Below are 17,476 nucleotides of genomic sequence, written 5' to 3'. Positions count from 1 at the left end.
ATCTGATATAACTCTGTTAACAGATATGAAGGCATTAAATACTCAAATCTTAGTGAAAGTCTGTTAATCTTAAAAGTCTTTAATAAAAACTTAAGATATATTAAAGAAAAGCCCAATCGTGCACTATTTTGAAGTGTTAGATGTCTTCGTCGTGTTGCGTTATGTGAAGCTAAATAAAAAACAAAAGGAGGCGCAACTGAAGAAGCTCGTTAGTGAGATAATAATAAAGTTGTGTTTCATCTCACACCAAAAAAAAAACTGACAGAAAAGCTCAAACTCCTACATTTGAAGGACCAAGTCTCTTGGGGAGGGAGTGTCGAACCCCTGGCTGGGCTGCTCATGCATATTGGCAATCAAGGAGAGGAGGGAGGTTTGGGGGGAGGGGGGGATGGGGGGAGGGGGAGAAAACAACAAGTTACCCATGAGTCTCCACCCCACAACTCCCAACTGGTTACGCTGAAGTTGCGGGATCCACCTACTCTGGCGTGGCAAGAGTTTGAACGCGGCTACGAGCAAAAAAAAAATTAAAAATACAAATAAAATAAAAGGTGGAAGAAAAAAAAGAAAGAGATACAGCAGTTCTTCTCTTTAACAACAAGTCATGTGACACAGTGACGAAAAACAATGGAGCCAATTTACCAATCAAGCCTTTTCACTTTTTTTACACATTCTACCTTTCCCCCCGATACAGGTCAACGGACTGTTTTCATAATCTGCATTTTCTCAAAACATATTTAAAAAAACACACATATTTCTACATATTTACAACAATCAATTGCAAATTCCAGGTTAGTGATTTTTACCTTGCTTGTTGAAGCCTTGTAGGTCGTCTTTAGTTTTTGTGACAGCTGGCTCGTGCTGTGACTCGCTGTGGATCGTCAGAAAAGAGAGATTAAAAAAAAAGTAATAATAAAAAGATATACATATTAATACACACATGGCACAGAAAGCCGAGGCGAGCGGAAGGCCTCACCTTTTGTCTTCAGGGCTCCTTTGGCTAAATCGGCCCCTTCCAAGGTCTGCCCGTCCGCGGCCAAGCGGTCGTTCAGCGTTTCCATTTCTCTGCGCACTGAGAGTCAAAACAGGTGGTGCGTTTAAAAAAAAATAAATTAAATAAATAAAAAAGACTGACTGCAACACGGCGCCGTGTTTGGTCCAGGCTACTCGACCGTGGAAGAGTGGGAGCTTTGTGCTGATGAAAAAGGGGGTCGGGAACAAAACACACTGCTGTGTCACTGTGGAAGGTCCTGAAAGGATCCCGCGATGGCCCCCGTCGAGACAGACGTCGCTTATTAAGGTCGGACCGAGACACCAAAGACGCTCACTGGACACGTTTAAACTATTTTATGATGTATTTTAGGGAAAAGGTCACTCCTCTTTTTTTTTGGGGGGGGGGGGGGGGGGTTCCTACAAAAGTCCTGCAACACGTGTAATTTCAATATAAACTGCGCATTGTTTTTTTTGGGTAGAAATGACACTAATGATGCAATGAATACAAATACAAGGTGAATTGAAACATACATCCGCCTGCGTTTTTAATAGCAAGAAGAATCCATGTAAAACATTTTTTTACTTATTGTTCCTATAAGCAGTGAAAGCGTCCATGTTGGATTTAAGAGACACCTTCTTCTTCCATCCTTTTTTTTGCAAATGTATTCTTTCTCTTTAAATGACATAATCAAAACATGTTTCTCATTCTCGTCGCCTCAAGGTTAGAACAACAGAAGCCGTGTTTGATCCCAGCTGTACTGGGTATACTGGGCTGTACTGGGTATACTGGGCTGTACTGGGTATACTGGGCTGTACTGACTTGCGATTGACAAAATGTACTGTCGGACTCACGTTCCAGGTTTTCGATGTACAGGTTTTCAAACTCCCTCTCGATCTGACTGAACAGGTCCAGCAGGTTGCTCCTCATAGACAGGGGCAGCTTGGAGTCCTGCAGGGAGACGAGAGGAGGACATGAACCACGAGGTCCTCACCGAGGAGAAGAGACACTTATACCCAGTTTCATTATCCATTAGTTTCTATAGGAATCACTTTGTCTGTCAAATGGCTGAATAATTGTGAAAAATGCGTATTATGAATTAAGTGGCTTCTTCAAATTCCTTGTCCATCCATTTATGAAATTGGTAAATCCGGACATTTTGGAAGCTACAAACAGTGAATGTTTGTCGCATCATATATTGGACATGAATACAGTATTATTATTATTATTATAATAATAATAATAATAATAATAATAATAATAACCAATTTCAATGGTGAGCAGGAAAAAAGCAGATTTACCAGATTTTAAATCATTGTTTTTGGTTTTTGTTTTACGGTTTTCCGTAAAACAAAAACCAAAAACAATTAAAAGACGCTCATCCGTTTAAACAGATTTCATGTGCGCGTTGACGAGCCCTCAACAAGCTGTGATGACCATAGTTCATAATTAAACTCTTCATGGAACAAAGAGTGAGGAGAACAATAAGTTGACGATTGTGTGCCTTAAAGCAAGTTAAAAGACAATCCATTGTTATATTACAAAGCATTTGTATGACAGAATAAGTGGAGTTTTGTATCATTGATTGTGACATGCATTTTAAATGCATTTAAACCCATTCGAACACTGGTAAATAAACACCAAATATGTTCTATACATCCGAGTATGCCGTTACAGCACTAAGTACCGAGCATTATTTCCTTCTCATTTCTTTTCTGTGCCGGAGACGTCACAAACAGGAAGTGGGACGCGTCTCCTCAAAGCGTTGTGCCGTCGTGAAAGGAAGTGCTCCGCGGGTCTTTGTACCTGAGCACAGAGGACTCTGCATAACGCCCTCTTGCTGCCTGCGGCTCTATTTTTCTCTTTCTACAGACAAATGGGTCAAGTGTGCCGTCCACATTCCCGGGCCGGCGTTGGCAGCAGAAAAGGTTTGGAACAGCGGGGAATGGTCGACTATTTAAAACCTCTAAATATGATTTGAAAACAGATGGTACACAGCTGCCTTGCAGACAGATCATTCATTTTTTTCCCTTTAAGTTTGAAATAGAAAGCTGTGTTTTACAGCAACATGCATTCCTAGAATAATTACATAAAATATAGTAATTATTCATCGACCGACACGACAACAATGTAGCAACATATCGTCGTGTTTCGTTTGTACGGCCTTAAAATTGTGTGACATTTAAAAGATCACACGCCTCGTTCACTGTCGCCTTTTCTTTTTAAATCAAAAACACTCATTTTTCCACCTAAACAAAAAAAAAAAAAAAAAAAAAATCGGGAAAGCACACACATTTTGTCTCCACTTCACCTCTTGTGTTTACCAGCGATGCGCTCGGGGGTTCTTTGGAAAGGAGTCATTCGCAGAGAAATGCATAAAAACAACTAAAAAAGTCGGCAGGTTACTCGACGCACAAGAGAACCGCGTGATCTTTGTTCACAAGCCCGGATTAGTTTGAAACTGGACACAAGTCTATTTTCCACTTTAGCAAAAGAAAACCTTCTGTTCATGTGATCGATCCCACATTTTAAAAAAAGGGGAAAAGGATATGTCGACTCAAAACAGGGGAATCAGAACGCCTCCTCTAAATACTAACCCGACACAAACTACACGCCATGACATCTACGTGGGGAGTTGCACTACGTCTGAAAACACGGAGGGACGGACACCTGAGAACTTACCTCCATTCTGCTGAGGGAGTCCAGCTTATCAGAGGACTGAAGGGACCAGAGTGAAGAAACAAAGAGTCATGAGGGAGGGATTGCACCGCGGTGGGTTAGAAACAGCTCCTTGCAGCCGGACCAAGAGCCCAGCATGAGTGTCGGTTAGTGCGGCTGCGTGATTATTCATCACAAGCTCAGCTTCCGGTCTTTAAATCAGTTCAGTTTTTAAATAATTACCCACTTTCTTTCATTCAGGAGGGTAAGTTGTCAAGAAACTAAAAAAAGAAGGAACTTCTTCTGAACATCAAGAGGAATATTCACGATTAAATAGCCACACACACACACACACACACACACACACACACACACACACACACACACACACACACACACACACACACACACACACACACACACACACACACACACACACACACACACACACACACACACACACACACACACACACACACACACACACACACACACACACACACACACACACACACACACACACACACACACACACACACACACACACACACACACACACACTTTTACAGAACCTTAAAAAAAAAGATTGATGATTCTGTGGTTCTCGCTACCTCTTCCCCCCCCAGATAATTAACTCTCGGTTCCTGTAGTTACCCAGAATTCCACGAGTTATTCACTTCCTTATTAGCTGGCCAGACTGAAACACCAGCAGAAACCCAGGCCCCCTCCCCGCCCCCGATCCAACCGATCCACCTGAGCCCGATCTGAATCCACCTGCTCTGGCAGAGTGAGAATAGCCTCTCAGCAGTCCTGCTGCAAGGGTGGCACGCTTAAGCCGGCGAGACCATAAACCACTACGTGCCTCTAAGTGGACGCATCGGACGCCTAATTGGCTCAGGCTTACAACACAAGTGCTGACACCAGCAGCAGGACCGCAGGCTAAAAAGGTGACGGACAGGTGTGTAGGATGACACTTCCAGAGGAGCAGCTGGAAGTGCAAGCCGGTGATTCTCGTGGGTTAGAATTCAGAAACGCTTTCTCTGCACAGGTTTTTTTTGTTGCCGTCGTGTGAATGGTCACCTGTCCCTCCAGCATGTCTCTCTGCAGGCCGAAGCGCTCCTGCTCGGTGCTGTTGGTCCTGCGGATGGACAGGCTGTGGGACTTCCTCTTCTGCTTGGCCTGGCGGGCGGCGGCGCTGCTCCCGCTCTCCACCGGCATCCCTCCTTCCAAAACCCGACGCAAACCGGTCTGAAGGGACAAGAGAACCAAAAAAAATCCACTCAGTGGGCAAAAACATAAAGAGAGCAGCTTGTGTGAAGCGGAGTGTTTGTCGCTTTAAGGCCTCAAGGCGACGACATGAGGGAGAACTGGAACGGACGAGTGTGCAACAATAACAGGAGCTTTTCTTCCTCTGAAACTCTCAGCTGTGGAGGCACTTGAATCACGTCACCAAGTGTTCGGCACCGTCATTTTAAAACAATAAAATGCCAGAAGAATATGACCAACAAAAAAAAACTATAGGTTGGTCAAAAAGCGTGTTTTGGCCAACCAGTGATACAACTCAGCATTTTCTCTTTTCTTTGTTCATTTAATAAATATATAGTTTGGTCTATAACATTGTGGGGGTTTTTTTGTCCAAATATATAAAATATAAAAAGAATATTCAATTTATTGTCAAAAAAGACACACTAATATTCAGATTTGAGAAGTTAAGAAATAGTGAATTTGTCATGTAAAAAAGATTAAGATTAAAAAAAAGTACAAAAGCTGCAAAAAATGCTCACATTTAAAATAGCCAATGCTTCAGAAAGGTCTGATAGATATATATATATATATATATATATATATATATATATATATATATATGTGTGTGTGTGTGTGTGTGTGTGTGTGTGTGTGTGTATATATATATATATATCGATAGATAGATAGAAAATAGCCAATGCTTCAGAAAGGTCTGATATATATATATATATATATATATATATATATATATATATATATATATATATATATATAAATAATTAATTAGAGGAGTAAAAAAACAGATACATATATTTCCCACTCCAAGCTGGAACTGCAGGTAAATAATTATGTTTAATAAAATGAACCTGCTGGTTATTTATTAGTCGTAAAAAATAAAAAATGTAAAAAAGCAAACGTACAAGAGACACACAGTGAACCAAGCGGTCTTTGTTATGGCTGCAACATAAACCTGGTTCCATGGGGGTCTCTGGACACACAAATACACACGCGTACGCTGCATAATGTCGCCGTGCATTTTGGGAGAACACATAATCAGGGTCCGTGCGTTGCACGAGACGAGACATTAGCCGCAGAGCGTCGAGCTAAAGCGGCGCTGCTGGAGCCGAGCACGCTGCAGGGCCGACGGACCCGGACCGGACCGGACCGGACCGGGCCGGGAACCCGACTCACCAGAAAGTCCGCACACACTCAGTCTAGTTCCGGGGTGGTCGCCTTCTTCTCCTTCAACATGGTAGAGAGAGGACGCGAGAGGAGCAAGGGGTTTGTTTTGGTTCTCCAGTCCGTAGCTGACAGCTGACGAGCTCCGCGACGGGAACAAGGTAACGAAGCCAATTTCCGGCTTCCGGGTTTTCACAATAAGAGTCCGATCGTCGACCGGTCTCCACTTTATTTTTGGTTTTCTTATATGTTACCACACGCCAGCGCTTGAATTAACTTATTTGTTTTTTAATGTTTTTTTTTAAATGGTATGGTATTTAAAAACTAACAAAAAGACATCAACTTAGGAAATAATACGTATATTTTAAAATGATTAACCGTCGCACGTTCAGCTCGCAGGTATTCAATTCAATTCAATTCAGTTTATTTTGTATCGCCCAATATCACAAATTACAAATTTGCCTCAGAGGGCTTTACAATGTGTACACATACGACATCCCTGACCTTTGACCTCACATCGGATCAGGAAAAAGTAACCTTTCACAGGGAAAAAAAGGGAAGAAACTTTCAGGAGAGCAACAGAGGAGGATCCCTCTCCCCGGAGGGACAGAAGCAATAGATGGCATGTGTACAGAATGAACAGTGTTACAGAGTTACAACACATTACATGAATATGACAGACATTCATGAATAATTAGTAGTAGGCATGGACCACGATCCAGACCTCCACAATCCATGAAACAGAAGGAGCTAGAGAGGTGTGGGGTGTGGGGGCGCATCAGCAGGAGGCCGGCCCACCAGGCAGGAGGCGTCAGACACAGCCAGGTCGTATGAGACGGGAAGTCACAACGACTCCAGGGAGGAAGCAGAGTTAGTAAGGTGCAATGGAGAGATGTAGATTCATCCATAAGGAGAGAGAGAGAAGAGGAGATAGGTGCTCAGTGTATCCTAAAACATCCCTCAGCAGCCTATAAGCCTATAGCAGCATATCTGCTTCATCACAAACATCTGCCACATTAATTTGCAGCGCTTTAAAGACGTTTTGAGTCGCTTTACGCACAAGTCCTTACATTTTTACGGAATTATTAGCAGTAAAACTTTAAGATGTTAAGTCAAAGGTCACGGCTCAACACAACTAGAGGCAGTTAAACACTTATTATGTGGCGAAATGACCCTTTTAATGTCCACGGCAGCGGCATGAAAAAGAAAACGGCATCATTGAAGAGTCTGGTTAGAAAATGAATTTATTTAACATGACTGTAACACAAAGCTTTTTAAATTGATTTTACACTTGATGACACGTTCTCTGAATGTATTGAAGCAGTCGGAAATTCAAAGAAAACACAAAAAGTACAAAAAGGGGACCTTTAACAACATAAATTAAATTAAAAAAATACTAAATAAATAAATAATGAATAGTATATAATAGTGTTAATGTCCAACCCAATCATTTACACAATAAAAGCGTTTGCTTTATGATAGAGATGCTCAGTTTTTAAGATATCAAGTATTAGTAGCAATACTAGTAATAGTTTGTTGAGCTCTGAAAGAAAAAAGAGTTTACTCTAGAATACCTTCTTGTGTGGCGTCTCACCCTTTAAGGTCCAGTTTGAACAGGAAATGCATCACATCCACTGTAGATGCTCCACAACGCTGAGTCACGGTGACTTCGGACTTCCTGTGAGTGCTCATGCGCAGACTCCTTTTTATCAGGTTACACTATCGTGTTTTTATCTTCCTGAGTCTTGGCCTTCCTGCACTTCAGCAAATGTGACAAACACACGTGCACTCCTTTACAAATTAAAGGAGACACTTATATGAATGGAGCCACAACAGAGTGGTTTCCTCCAGAGTCACAGTGGAGGATCTATCACACCATCCGGCCGCGATCAGTAACCAGCGTGTCCTGATACCAATATTCGAATGTATGCTAATGACACTGTATTTTACTTGCATGGTAAAAAAAAAATGGGAGAAGATGCAAATGAACTCACTAACTCCATGGTTCATGTAACTACATGGTTAAAGCAATGCTTTTATGTGCTGTGTCTCTGACATGGATGTTTTTATTTTTAGTGTCTAACAATGCAACATAATCTTTTTTTAAAGCGTATTCCATTTTAACAGTTCTCCCTTTATTTTATTTTTGCTTTGAATTTGTGTTGCATGTCTTGTTAGTACTTGACAATGTCTACGAGTCTTTGAATGATACTACGTATATATTAATATTCTCACTATTCATTGTGTGTGCACCCATTGTATAAATCTGTTTTTTTAGGTTTGTTTTGTGACCTCTCGGGACTACAGATGAAAAAAAAAGCCTCTTGGCTAACTCTGGCACATTTACAGGAATGTTTTTATTATTGTGCTCTGTCAAAATGAAATAAACCAAAGTGAAGGAAATAAATGTCTTTCAATTCTCAGATTGACGAATTAAATGATAGTGTGAGGATAAATTATCGGCCAGAAATGAAGGAATCCGTCTTGAATCGCTCAAGTTAAAAAAAATAATAATAATAATTTTAGTATTTCCACATTGCGCTTTCATTTAATGCTTTTTTTTCTCCATTTTTATTATGGAAGTGACATGCTCATACAGTTGTGTTTATTGCCTACGGAAGAAGCGATTAATGTGTGCAGATTTTAAAAGGTTCTTGTTGTAACATGCGGGTAAGGCTCAGTGTGCATGTAGCTTTTCATTCAGGTTCTCAAAACAAAGTACAACCTTTCACGCAAAAAGTCACACGTTTTAAAGAAATACACTGTAAGGAACACTGTGCATGTTTGTTTTTTTAGTGTGCTTTATTCATTTGCCCATTCATATTCTACATGTGTCCATTTTCAAAGGTTCTTTGCATTATTTACTTTTTTCTTCTGGAAATAAAAATGACCATTATTCGAAATTGTGTCGTGGGTGTTTGGAAACCTCCCCAAATTGCACTGCAAACATGTTTTGACTGTTCTCGCGTACTCACAACAAAAGGGACGGTTTATTATGTGCACAAAGCACACAACCGGTTTATGAGTCTCTGCTTTTACATTTTCTGACAGCCAACAAATAAAAAGACACACTGTTATTATAATTAGTAATCATTTAAATGGGTCTGGTGGATTTACCCAGCAGCTTTATAGATGTTTTTTTTTATTTTTATCGCCGCCGCCATCCTCAAGGACGACGCTCCCATGTCACAAAAATAAAAGAATGACCAGTTTCCTCCCATAAAAAGGAAATGCATTTCACGTTCCTTTCTTTTTTTTTTAAACTGCTGGGGAAATGTATCGAATGAAGACGTTGACACCGAGCCTCTCTTTTCCAAAGGAGCGCCCGGGTCTCAACAGTCCAGAAAACAACTTGTGTTTTATTAAATTGATTAATTCTATCTGTAATCGTGGGTGCCGGATGTCCTCTTCCCGGACAGGAGATGTTTGGGTTTGAGGTCAAACACGTGTCGGTCCGCCTCGCCCTTCTTGCCTTGGCGGTTCATGTCTCTCTGGGAGTTCTTCATCATCTTCTTCGCCTTCTTCGCCATCTGAGGAACAACAAAAGACGGCATGAGTTCTCTTCAACATAACTTTAAAAAAAAATGTATATTGTAATATCCAGAACAAATAAAATAACATTTAACTAAATAGTGTTTGCCTCCTCAGGACATATTTTCTCATTAGAAAATTATATTTATATTTAAGGATCAAAACTAAAAAGGAGGAAATAAACCCCAAAAATAAATGTTGACTAGTAATGAATTGACAACAGTTTTGTATCAACCAAATGTGTTAAACAAAGTAAACCGCAGCACATCGAGTGGATGAGAGCTGCGTGAAGACACCGTCTCGTACCTTTGGATCTCGTAGCCCGGACTGGTCTCGTGGTGGACGGGAGGCGCTCTGGCTGCGAGTTTTGGAGGTCGGCGGGACAGAAACTTCGCGCTTTCGCTTCTTGGTGATGCTTCGGGATCGCCGGGCCTGTTCAGCGTAGTGGCTCTGAAAGCACAAGAGGAAGAAGAGGGTTTGTTTTAGTACGTTTTAGAGGCCTTTTGATTAAAAATATAATAATGAGAAGTCAGAAGAACCTGGAGAAATGAGAACTGAAAATGTCCCTCACAGGCATTTGTACAGGATGTGAAGCTCAAATCCAAGGACAAAGAAAATTATCTGGAAGTTCAGGCTGAATTCTGGATGGAATTTAATGATTTCTACGCTTTCTAAAACTCTGGAAAACATTCCCATTTAAATATGAAACGGGACATTTCTAGAGATTATTTTCAGTGACAATCGAGTTGCTGTGACAAACGGGGAAACGGGAAATTCAGTCATACATTTATTTCTTTAAGGCTGCAGGATACTTTCTGCATTAACGGCTACCTGAACAACGAGGAAAATCAAACTCACTTCAGAAGCTAAAACATTTCATGTCGAGGCTCATTTGACCTCAGACAATGCAGGATTGTGTTTAAAAGAGACAATGCAAGCAAAATATATATATTATTTTTTAAAGCGCCGTATTTAGCTTTTTTAACTACCATTTATATTCAGCCAACCCTCTCAACAATAAACACACATTTTAAACATATGCTGAGCCTTATTTAACATTTCTCAACAATCATGTGAGGCTACCCAACATTAAATTATCTAGTTTGGAGCTTTTTGACATTAACTAGGAGCTCATTCTCTGCTAAAAAAAAGGTCAAAAGGAGAATGTTGAAATTATTTTCAGGGCATTTTACTTTCCATGCGTTTTTAATGACTGGAAAAATCAACGTGTTTTCCGGGACTCGCATCGTTTTATAGTCAAAGTGTCTAAAGAGGAACTTACATCGTCCTTGTCATTCATGTCCAAACCGAGGCCGCCCATCTCCTTCTCCAGCTTCTTCCTTTCAACCTGTGACACAAAAAAACAAAATACAGCGGTGAATTTTAGTCAAACGTCAACAGAAGCCAAACAAGTTACTTCATAAAACAAAAGTCTGATCACACAACTGAAGGGTTGAGTCACAAGTTCATGGATTGTTTCCCTGTTGCTCAGTAATTTGTCTTCGTTTTCAAATGAATTAAAATTAAAGCAGCGCTCCGTTTTAAAAGGAATAAAACCGTACAACCACACTTCGTTTATTCAGGCGTCTTTCACGGGACCTTATTTTCGGGGGGAATTATGTACAGCAGCACTCAAAGGCGAGACAAAATGATTCTTTGTGATCCCGTTAAAAGTCTTTCTGCCTTCCTTGTTTTTGTTTTGACAAACTGGAGAAGCGTCGTATATCTACGCATCGACGGCGCCCTCACCTTGGAGGCGGTCCTGGGCATGCGGGGCCTGTGCACGTCCTTGTCCTTGGACATCACGACCATGAGCTGCTTCTTATCGCGGATCTGCTTGGCCAGAACGCGGATCTCCTGCATCTCCTCGTCCTCGCTCTCGTCGTCGGAGTCGTACTCCCCGGCTTGCTCCTTCAGCTCCTCCTCCTTCTCCAGCAGCTCCAGTTTCTGCGAGACAGGAAATCAAGATGCTTAGAAGACAGAAATCCAGATCTCTTTATGTTTATATCACCACTGTTCGCGCCACTAAAAAAGGCAAAGAAGTAAATATAAAAGATCAGAATCTAACTCAATTAATCTGTAAAACTATAAATACAATGCAAGTAAAAGATGAAAAGCTATGACGTAATAAATATGACACACATATCCAGAAAAGACAGACTTTTAGAGCCAACTATTTAAATATTACAAAAATCTTTCATGTATGTTGCGTTTAAATATGCAAAACAAGTTATTATCTACTGCAAAAGAAATCTAGAGACGCATTTTGAAAAAACACCTAAAAATGTGATTTGTGGATATTTTCTTTCCACATGTTACGGAAGCCAAATATCCCAAAAACATCTCTCATGTTGCATTCGTCACGTTAGTTTTGCAGAAACTCACCTTCATGATTTCGGGATCAATGTAGTCGGCGATGTTGTGGCCGTTCCACACCTCAGGGATCCGGTCATTCTTCTCGTCTTCGTTCATCAGATCCCAGTATTCTATTTAAAATGAATAAATAAAACAATATCAGCACTGCACGTGTAAACGTTGACCTTTTTTACACATTCACAATTAAATGAAGGACTCTTACTCTGCAGGTCCAGAATGTAGTCGTCGCCGAGCTCAATCTCCAGATCTCGCTCCTGTGAGACGAAAGATAAAATGTTTTATTACAAACACGGAGAAAGAGAGAGAGAGAGAGAAAGAGCTGTTTGGTGAGTCACATCATTTAAAAAGAAAAAGGAAGAAGAAAAAGAAGTCCTGCTGACCGCAGAGAACCAACGGAAACACCGGACGTACCGTTTTGCGCTTGGGTGCGTCCACCTCCATCGCCTTCTTGCGAGTCAGGGCTCCTTCTGGGATGAACGGAGGCCTCGGCTGGGAAACACACAATAATAATATCATAATCTGCCGACTAACGAATAGAATCAACAGATTTGGGAGGAAAAAAAATCTTTTAAAAACACTTTATCGTCATTTATAGTGGTTATTTGCTCAAAAACACAATTATAATTATATATTATAAGCCGCTTAGAGCTAGCGTTAGGAAGTTAATTAAACACCATTTCACAAGATACTTTAACGGACTGTTTACTGAAGGGAACTTGAACGCACCGTTATGTAACCTCTGCTCGTTAGCGGTTACAGCGAGCGTGATTAATTAATTACAAAACAATTGGCAGACGATAAAAGGAGTGGGTTCCAAATGTTGCCCATAGCTGTTATTCAGCCAAACAGGACCAACAGCTAACATTAACTTGCTCTTCCACTTTCAAACGGATTTGTATTTCACAACGTAGCATTACGAGAAAGCATTAATGTCGATCTCCCGATCTCGTATTTCTCCTGAATATTGCCCCCTGAATAACGACCACATGTATTTATGCATTTACTGCACGTGTTCTTCCACCGTTCTCGTCCCGGGGCAAACGTAAACATCGAGCCCTGCGCCAACACGAGCGGACTAAATTCGCAGACTTCTGATCCGATGCTTTTACCTTCTCGTCCCTCTTGGAGGGCATGGCCAGGTGCAGCCGGTTGAGGACGTCGTGGACCTTCTTGCCCTTCATCTTGGTGTCGACGCGATGGGCGAGGAGCCGGTCGCATGCCTGAGAAACACGAGCAACCATGAACCACGGCCACAACACAACACTCGGTCTCCCCGGCAACTCCGGGCCTGAGGGCGGCTGCAGCTCACCTCGGTTTTCACTTGCATGACTCCCTCATCGGTCAGGGTGCTGGTCTCGATCACAGGGATTCCCTCGGTAGTGAGATCGGCAAAGATTTTCTGAAGGCAAAGATTTTTTAACTTTTAAGTATTACTTCAGTTTATTCTGGTGTTTGGGGACCAGATGACAAATGTACTTCTAGGTCACATCATCTACCGTAAAATTAAGGCAAAAAAGAGACGAAAAGACATTTGATGGAACTTCGTCTTCACCCACCTGGTTCTCCTCCGGCAGCTCGGAGATCTTCTTCACGTCACATTTGTTGGCCACAATGATGAGCGGCTGCAGGGAGCGAGACAGTGTCACTTCGATTAGCTAAATACTTTTCCACCAACACACCTTGTTTACTCAACTGGTTTGATATGGTCAGAGCTCAAAAGTGAAGCGAAAGTCACAACGAGAAAATATGGCGAAGCATTTCCTGCAGTCTGGTGTAAGAATTCTACGTATTTCTGATGTCATGACAGTCATAACACACCACAGACACCTGCTGTTTATATGCATTTAATTAAAAAAACTAAATTGCCAACGTCTAACATGAAGAAGGAAGCCTCGGGCATGAAAGGGGAGGAACTCTGACCGAGCTGCAAAGTGACAGCTGACTGACCTTGTTGGCGAACAGCGGCCGGATGCTGTTGAAGAGCTCCAGCTGTTCCTGCAGGTTGTGGCCGCACTGCTCGGACACGTCCATGATGTAAAGGACCGCCGCCCGCAGGTGAGCCAGAGCCGTGATGGCCTGCATCTCGATGGTGTTCCTGTCCTCCAGAGGGTGGTCCAGGATACCGGGGGTGTCCACCACCTGCACACCAACACAGAGTGGACCGCAGGTTTCAAGTTATGTCCTCTTTTCATTTGTTCAACTGATATAAACACACTACATTTAAAGCAAGGGTACGTGGAGGACCAAATGAGTGTATTGGTTCTTACCTGCCAGCGGAGATATCTGTAGTCCATGTGACCCACAAACAGAGACTTGGTGGTGAACGCGTAGGGCTGGACATCAACATCTGCTCTGGTCACCTGACGAGGAAGACCATTTACACCATGTTAACTTCAGCTCGTTGGTTAGTTTTGAGCATAGATAATAATAATATTGATTAACATTATTAGAGAGACGTTTACCTTGTTGATGAAACTGGACTTGCCGACGTTGGGGTACCCGCAGAGAAGCAGGGTCCTCGTGTTGGGGTCGATGCTCGGCAAACGGGACAGATGCTGACGCACTGTTGAAAGGGGGCGACAAGGAGATCAGTCACTTGCATATTAAAAGTAATAAAACCAGCTGATGGGGAAAAAAGAACCTGAAAAAGAAATTAAAGCAACTATGAGGAACTTTCCTCACTGTTGGGGCCCCCCTGTGGACTAAAGTGGTAGTGTCTCTAAATCCCTTTAGAAAGCCTCTCTTTTTACTGCCGCAGGGTCTGCCAGTCTGCCCCATAGTCCTGGTTCTGCCCTCCTCCCCTCTAGCGGGTCCAGCAATATGTTCTGGGTCTCCAGCAGAATCCGACCCGGTGGCTCCAACGAGGAGCTTTAAGAATGACTGTTCACTGATGGAGGTCTATAGAGGACCAGGACTACACTGAGACTAGTTCGACATGAAAGTTCCTCACAGTCACTTCAAGTAGAACCAGAATTTAATAAATACATTTGACGTCCACAAATGATGTCATAATCTACGTAACAGGCGCCGGATCTCTCGGTTACCTTGTTCCAGGTACTCCAGACTGGACTTCTGTCGCTTCAGGATGGTGCACATGCGACCCAGAGCGGCTCTCTTCAGCTGTTTACAGCGGTACAGAGAATCTCCGTACTTCATCAGACGCACGTAGTCTTTGGCAACACTGGAGGTTTCAAAAAAAGAAAGAAAAGATGTTACACGCAACATAACACGGTTATGTTTGATTGCTGTTGCTTCCTCTCTTTTATAAAATCACGTTATAGATTAACGGACACCGTTAGAGAGCTTGTTTGCAGTCAGGTAAGCTGCTAAATTGACTCGCCCGTTATCGTACTTCATATCAATAAAACACTGGAACAGCTACTTAATATTTAACCATAAAAAACTGTATTTTCTAAATCCTATTGAAGCTGTTGAATTATGTCAACGGTGTACTTTACTGGACAAGAAAAAACACAATGCATCACCTCATTCTGGTCAGACTCAATAGATGTTTCCTCTCTTTTAAAGTACAGATAGAAACCTGCTGCAATCATATTTTTTTATTTTATTTAAAAGCTGCAACTTCTAAATATTTAGCAACGGACTAAATAGGGGTAAAAGGAGAAGATCGTGGCGGAAAAAAGACAGGAAATAAAATCACAAAAAAAACTCTTTCCTGCCAGATTTAAACATTCGCATTGCTTTAAATAGAGCGACGATATAAACATTTGAACTTACTTATCAATCAAATTCTTGGCGATGTTTATCTGCCCCAAGGCCAGCTTATAATGGTCTTTGTCGTACAACACGTTCATCAGATCGGCGTAGAACGGATGGATGTCCTGAGGGGGGGGAAAAAACAACAACACGTCGTTAAACTCCACGAACCGATGACCACAAGTGTGGACACGAGAGACGTGCGTTGGCGACGTCCTGACGTACGGCGAGCATGGGGAAGTCGGTGAGGATCTGCGCGAGGCGGTCGTGGTAGCTCTGCTGGGTGAACTTCACCTTCCGCATGTAAAAGTGACGGATGCGGTGGATGGCGTAGTGCTTGTGCACCACCGTGGGCGTCTTCCTTTGAGTTTTGGATAAAGTGATGTCGATGAAGTCCTGCAGAGAGAGAGTCACGGTTTTAGTTGGAGGTACTTTTACATTAGACACTTCCATGGGGAAACAGATAAACAAGCCATTCATAAACATCCATTTACAGGGAAAGGATACAATATTTTTTTTTTCATGGAACTTTTAATTATTTGTCAAACCTGTTGTGGCTTTGGCATTTCCTACCTACACTTAAATCTCTTCTACCTTGGGTAATATTGCCTGATTAAGTATTTAAGTCATTACAAAATTAAAAAAAACACTGGAACAGCTACTGAACAGTTATCCATAAAAAAAAAATGTTAAATGCTATTTTCCTGTATTTATAATCAGGCTAAATCTCATTATTTTCCCCAGAGTCCTGTTCTGTCAGTTTAACATATAATCATCGCCTGTCAATTAAAAAGCAGACGCCATATAATAACATTTTATATTATGTCCACAAATAATACTTGTTATCTTGTCGATTCGGCATATAATCAAAACAAATTGTAGCTCTATTTTCTCGAGCGAGACTAACTTCTTTTTTTTTGGAGTGCAGCTATCAATAGCGACCCCGTATTTAAAAGGACAGACGCGGTGTGTTGGAGCAACATGTTTTATTATATTTCCATCAAGAAAAAAATTGTACGGAAGCCGTTTTCCCACCGAGTCCTCGCGATTTCATTAACAAATGTCCTCTTTGTCAATTCGACATTCACATTGATTGGAGAACTAGCTTAATGTAATACGTGTTGCCTTCACGTCGCACTGGAATGCCTCTTTACAGCACGTGTTTTTCCTCCCCAACGGAACTCCTCCATGTTTGTCCGTTTCATATCTTCACGTATTTGTCTCTCAAAGCCCCAAAAATCAGAACCGGCGAAACAACAACGGTTTAAACTGCCAAAGGCGAAGAAGAAAACGTACCTTGGCGGTGGGAACCACCATAATCTTCTTGAAATTGTACAGTGCCATCTTGTCGGACACGTTGTAGTCCGCAGACGCCACGGGGAAAGGAACGCACCTCGTTCCGTATGAACCGGAAGAGACGCGGAAAAAACGCTGTCGTTTTTCCTGCACGTCGCCCCCTTGCGGCCGGAGACAGGCATTACAGCTTAATGTTTATTTTCCATAAAACGAAACAAAAATAAAGTTAGTAATAAGTAAACCTACTGCTATTATTTTCATTATAATGTTTTGTTTTAAAGTCACACATTCGACACTTTTAACTTTTTGTATTTCTTGTACATTTTTTGCACTACTTTGCTTTTATTTCTATATAGTTTTTTTGCCTCAGAGGGCTTTCCAATCTGTACACATACAACATCCTCTGTCACTTTAACGGGGTTTTAGTGCAATAGATAATACAAATAATAATAATATCATATAGTTATAACACATTCAATGCATTTG

General features: G+C 41.6%; 2 protein-coding genes across 5 annotated transcripts in view; both read right to left on the bottom strand.

Moving 5' to 3' along the window:
• The window catches only part of LOC117746585 (WD repeat-containing protein 37), a 17,291-nt gene extending 11,049 nt beyond the window's left edge, over positions 1-6,242 (bottom strand). For 2 of the 4 annotated variants that reach the window (XM_034555811.1, XM_034555812.1), the window contains exons 1-6: positions 6,083-6,225; positions 4,727-4,894; positions 3,671-3,706; positions 1,843-1,939; positions 974-1,069; positions 804-868 (exon numbers count right to left, since the gene is read on the bottom strand). In XM_034555811.1, the coding sequence (XP_034411702.1) occupies positions 804-868; positions 974-1,069; positions 1,843-1,939; positions 3,671-3,706; positions 4,727-4,864 (432 nt within the window). In that variant the 5' untranslated portion in view covers positions 4,865-4,894; positions 6,083-6,225. Of the gene's footprint in view, positions 1-803; positions 869-973; positions 1,070-1,842; positions 1,940-3,670; positions 3,707-4,726; positions 4,895-6,082 lie in introns of all 4 variants that reach the window. The other 2 variants (XM_034555813.1, XM_034555815.1) reach the window with 2 other exon arrangements.
• A 2,611-nt stretch (positions 6,243-8,853) lies between these two features.
• On the bottom strand, positions 8,854-17,104 carry gtpbp4 (GTP binding protein 4). Its single transcript, XM_034555908.1, has 17 exons — positions 16,991-17,104; positions 15,920-16,090; positions 15,716-15,819; positions 15,022-15,158; positions 14,440-14,540; positions 14,245-14,337; positions 13,925-14,116; positions 13,534-13,599; positions 13,287-13,376; positions 13,087-13,197; positions 12,389-12,466; positions 12,180-12,231; positions 11,987-12,087; positions 11,351-11,548; positions 10,884-10,949; positions 9,908-10,051; positions 8,854-9,600 (listed from the first exon to the last, which is right to left on the bottom strand). Exons 1-17 carry the CDS (start codon positions 17,036-17,038, stop codon positions 9,448-9,450), a joined length of 1,905 nt encoding a protein of 634 aa, XP_034411799.1. The 5' UTR covers positions 17,039-17,104; the 3' UTR covers positions 8,854-9,447.
• Positions 17,105-17,476: the final 372 nt, after the last annotated feature.

Source organism: Cyclopterus lumpus, chromosome 17, assembly GCF_009769545.1.
Source record: "Cyclopterus lumpus isolate fCycLum1 chromosome 17, fCycLum1.pri, whole genome shotgun sequence".
In the NCBI taxonomy this organism is placed as follows: domain Eukaryota; kingdom Metazoa; phylum Chordata; class Actinopteri; order Perciformes; family Cyclopteridae; genus Cyclopterus; species Cyclopterus lumpus.
This window is presented reverse-complemented; position numbering and strand designations above follow the sequence as displayed.

Coding starts and splice junctions, on each gene's coding strand:
- gtpbp4 (XM_034555908.1), bottom strand. CDS start 17,038: ATGGCACTGTACAATTTCAAGAAGATTATGGTGGTTCCCACCGCCAAG. Junction 16,091..16,990: donor TGGTGGTTCCCACCGCCAAG/GTACGTTTTCTT, acceptor CTCTCTCTGCAG/GACTTCATCGACATCACTTT. Junction 14,541..15,021: donor TCTGGAGTACCTGGAACAAG/GTAACCGAGAGA, acceptor CCCTTTCAACAG/TGCGTCAGCATCTGTCCCGT.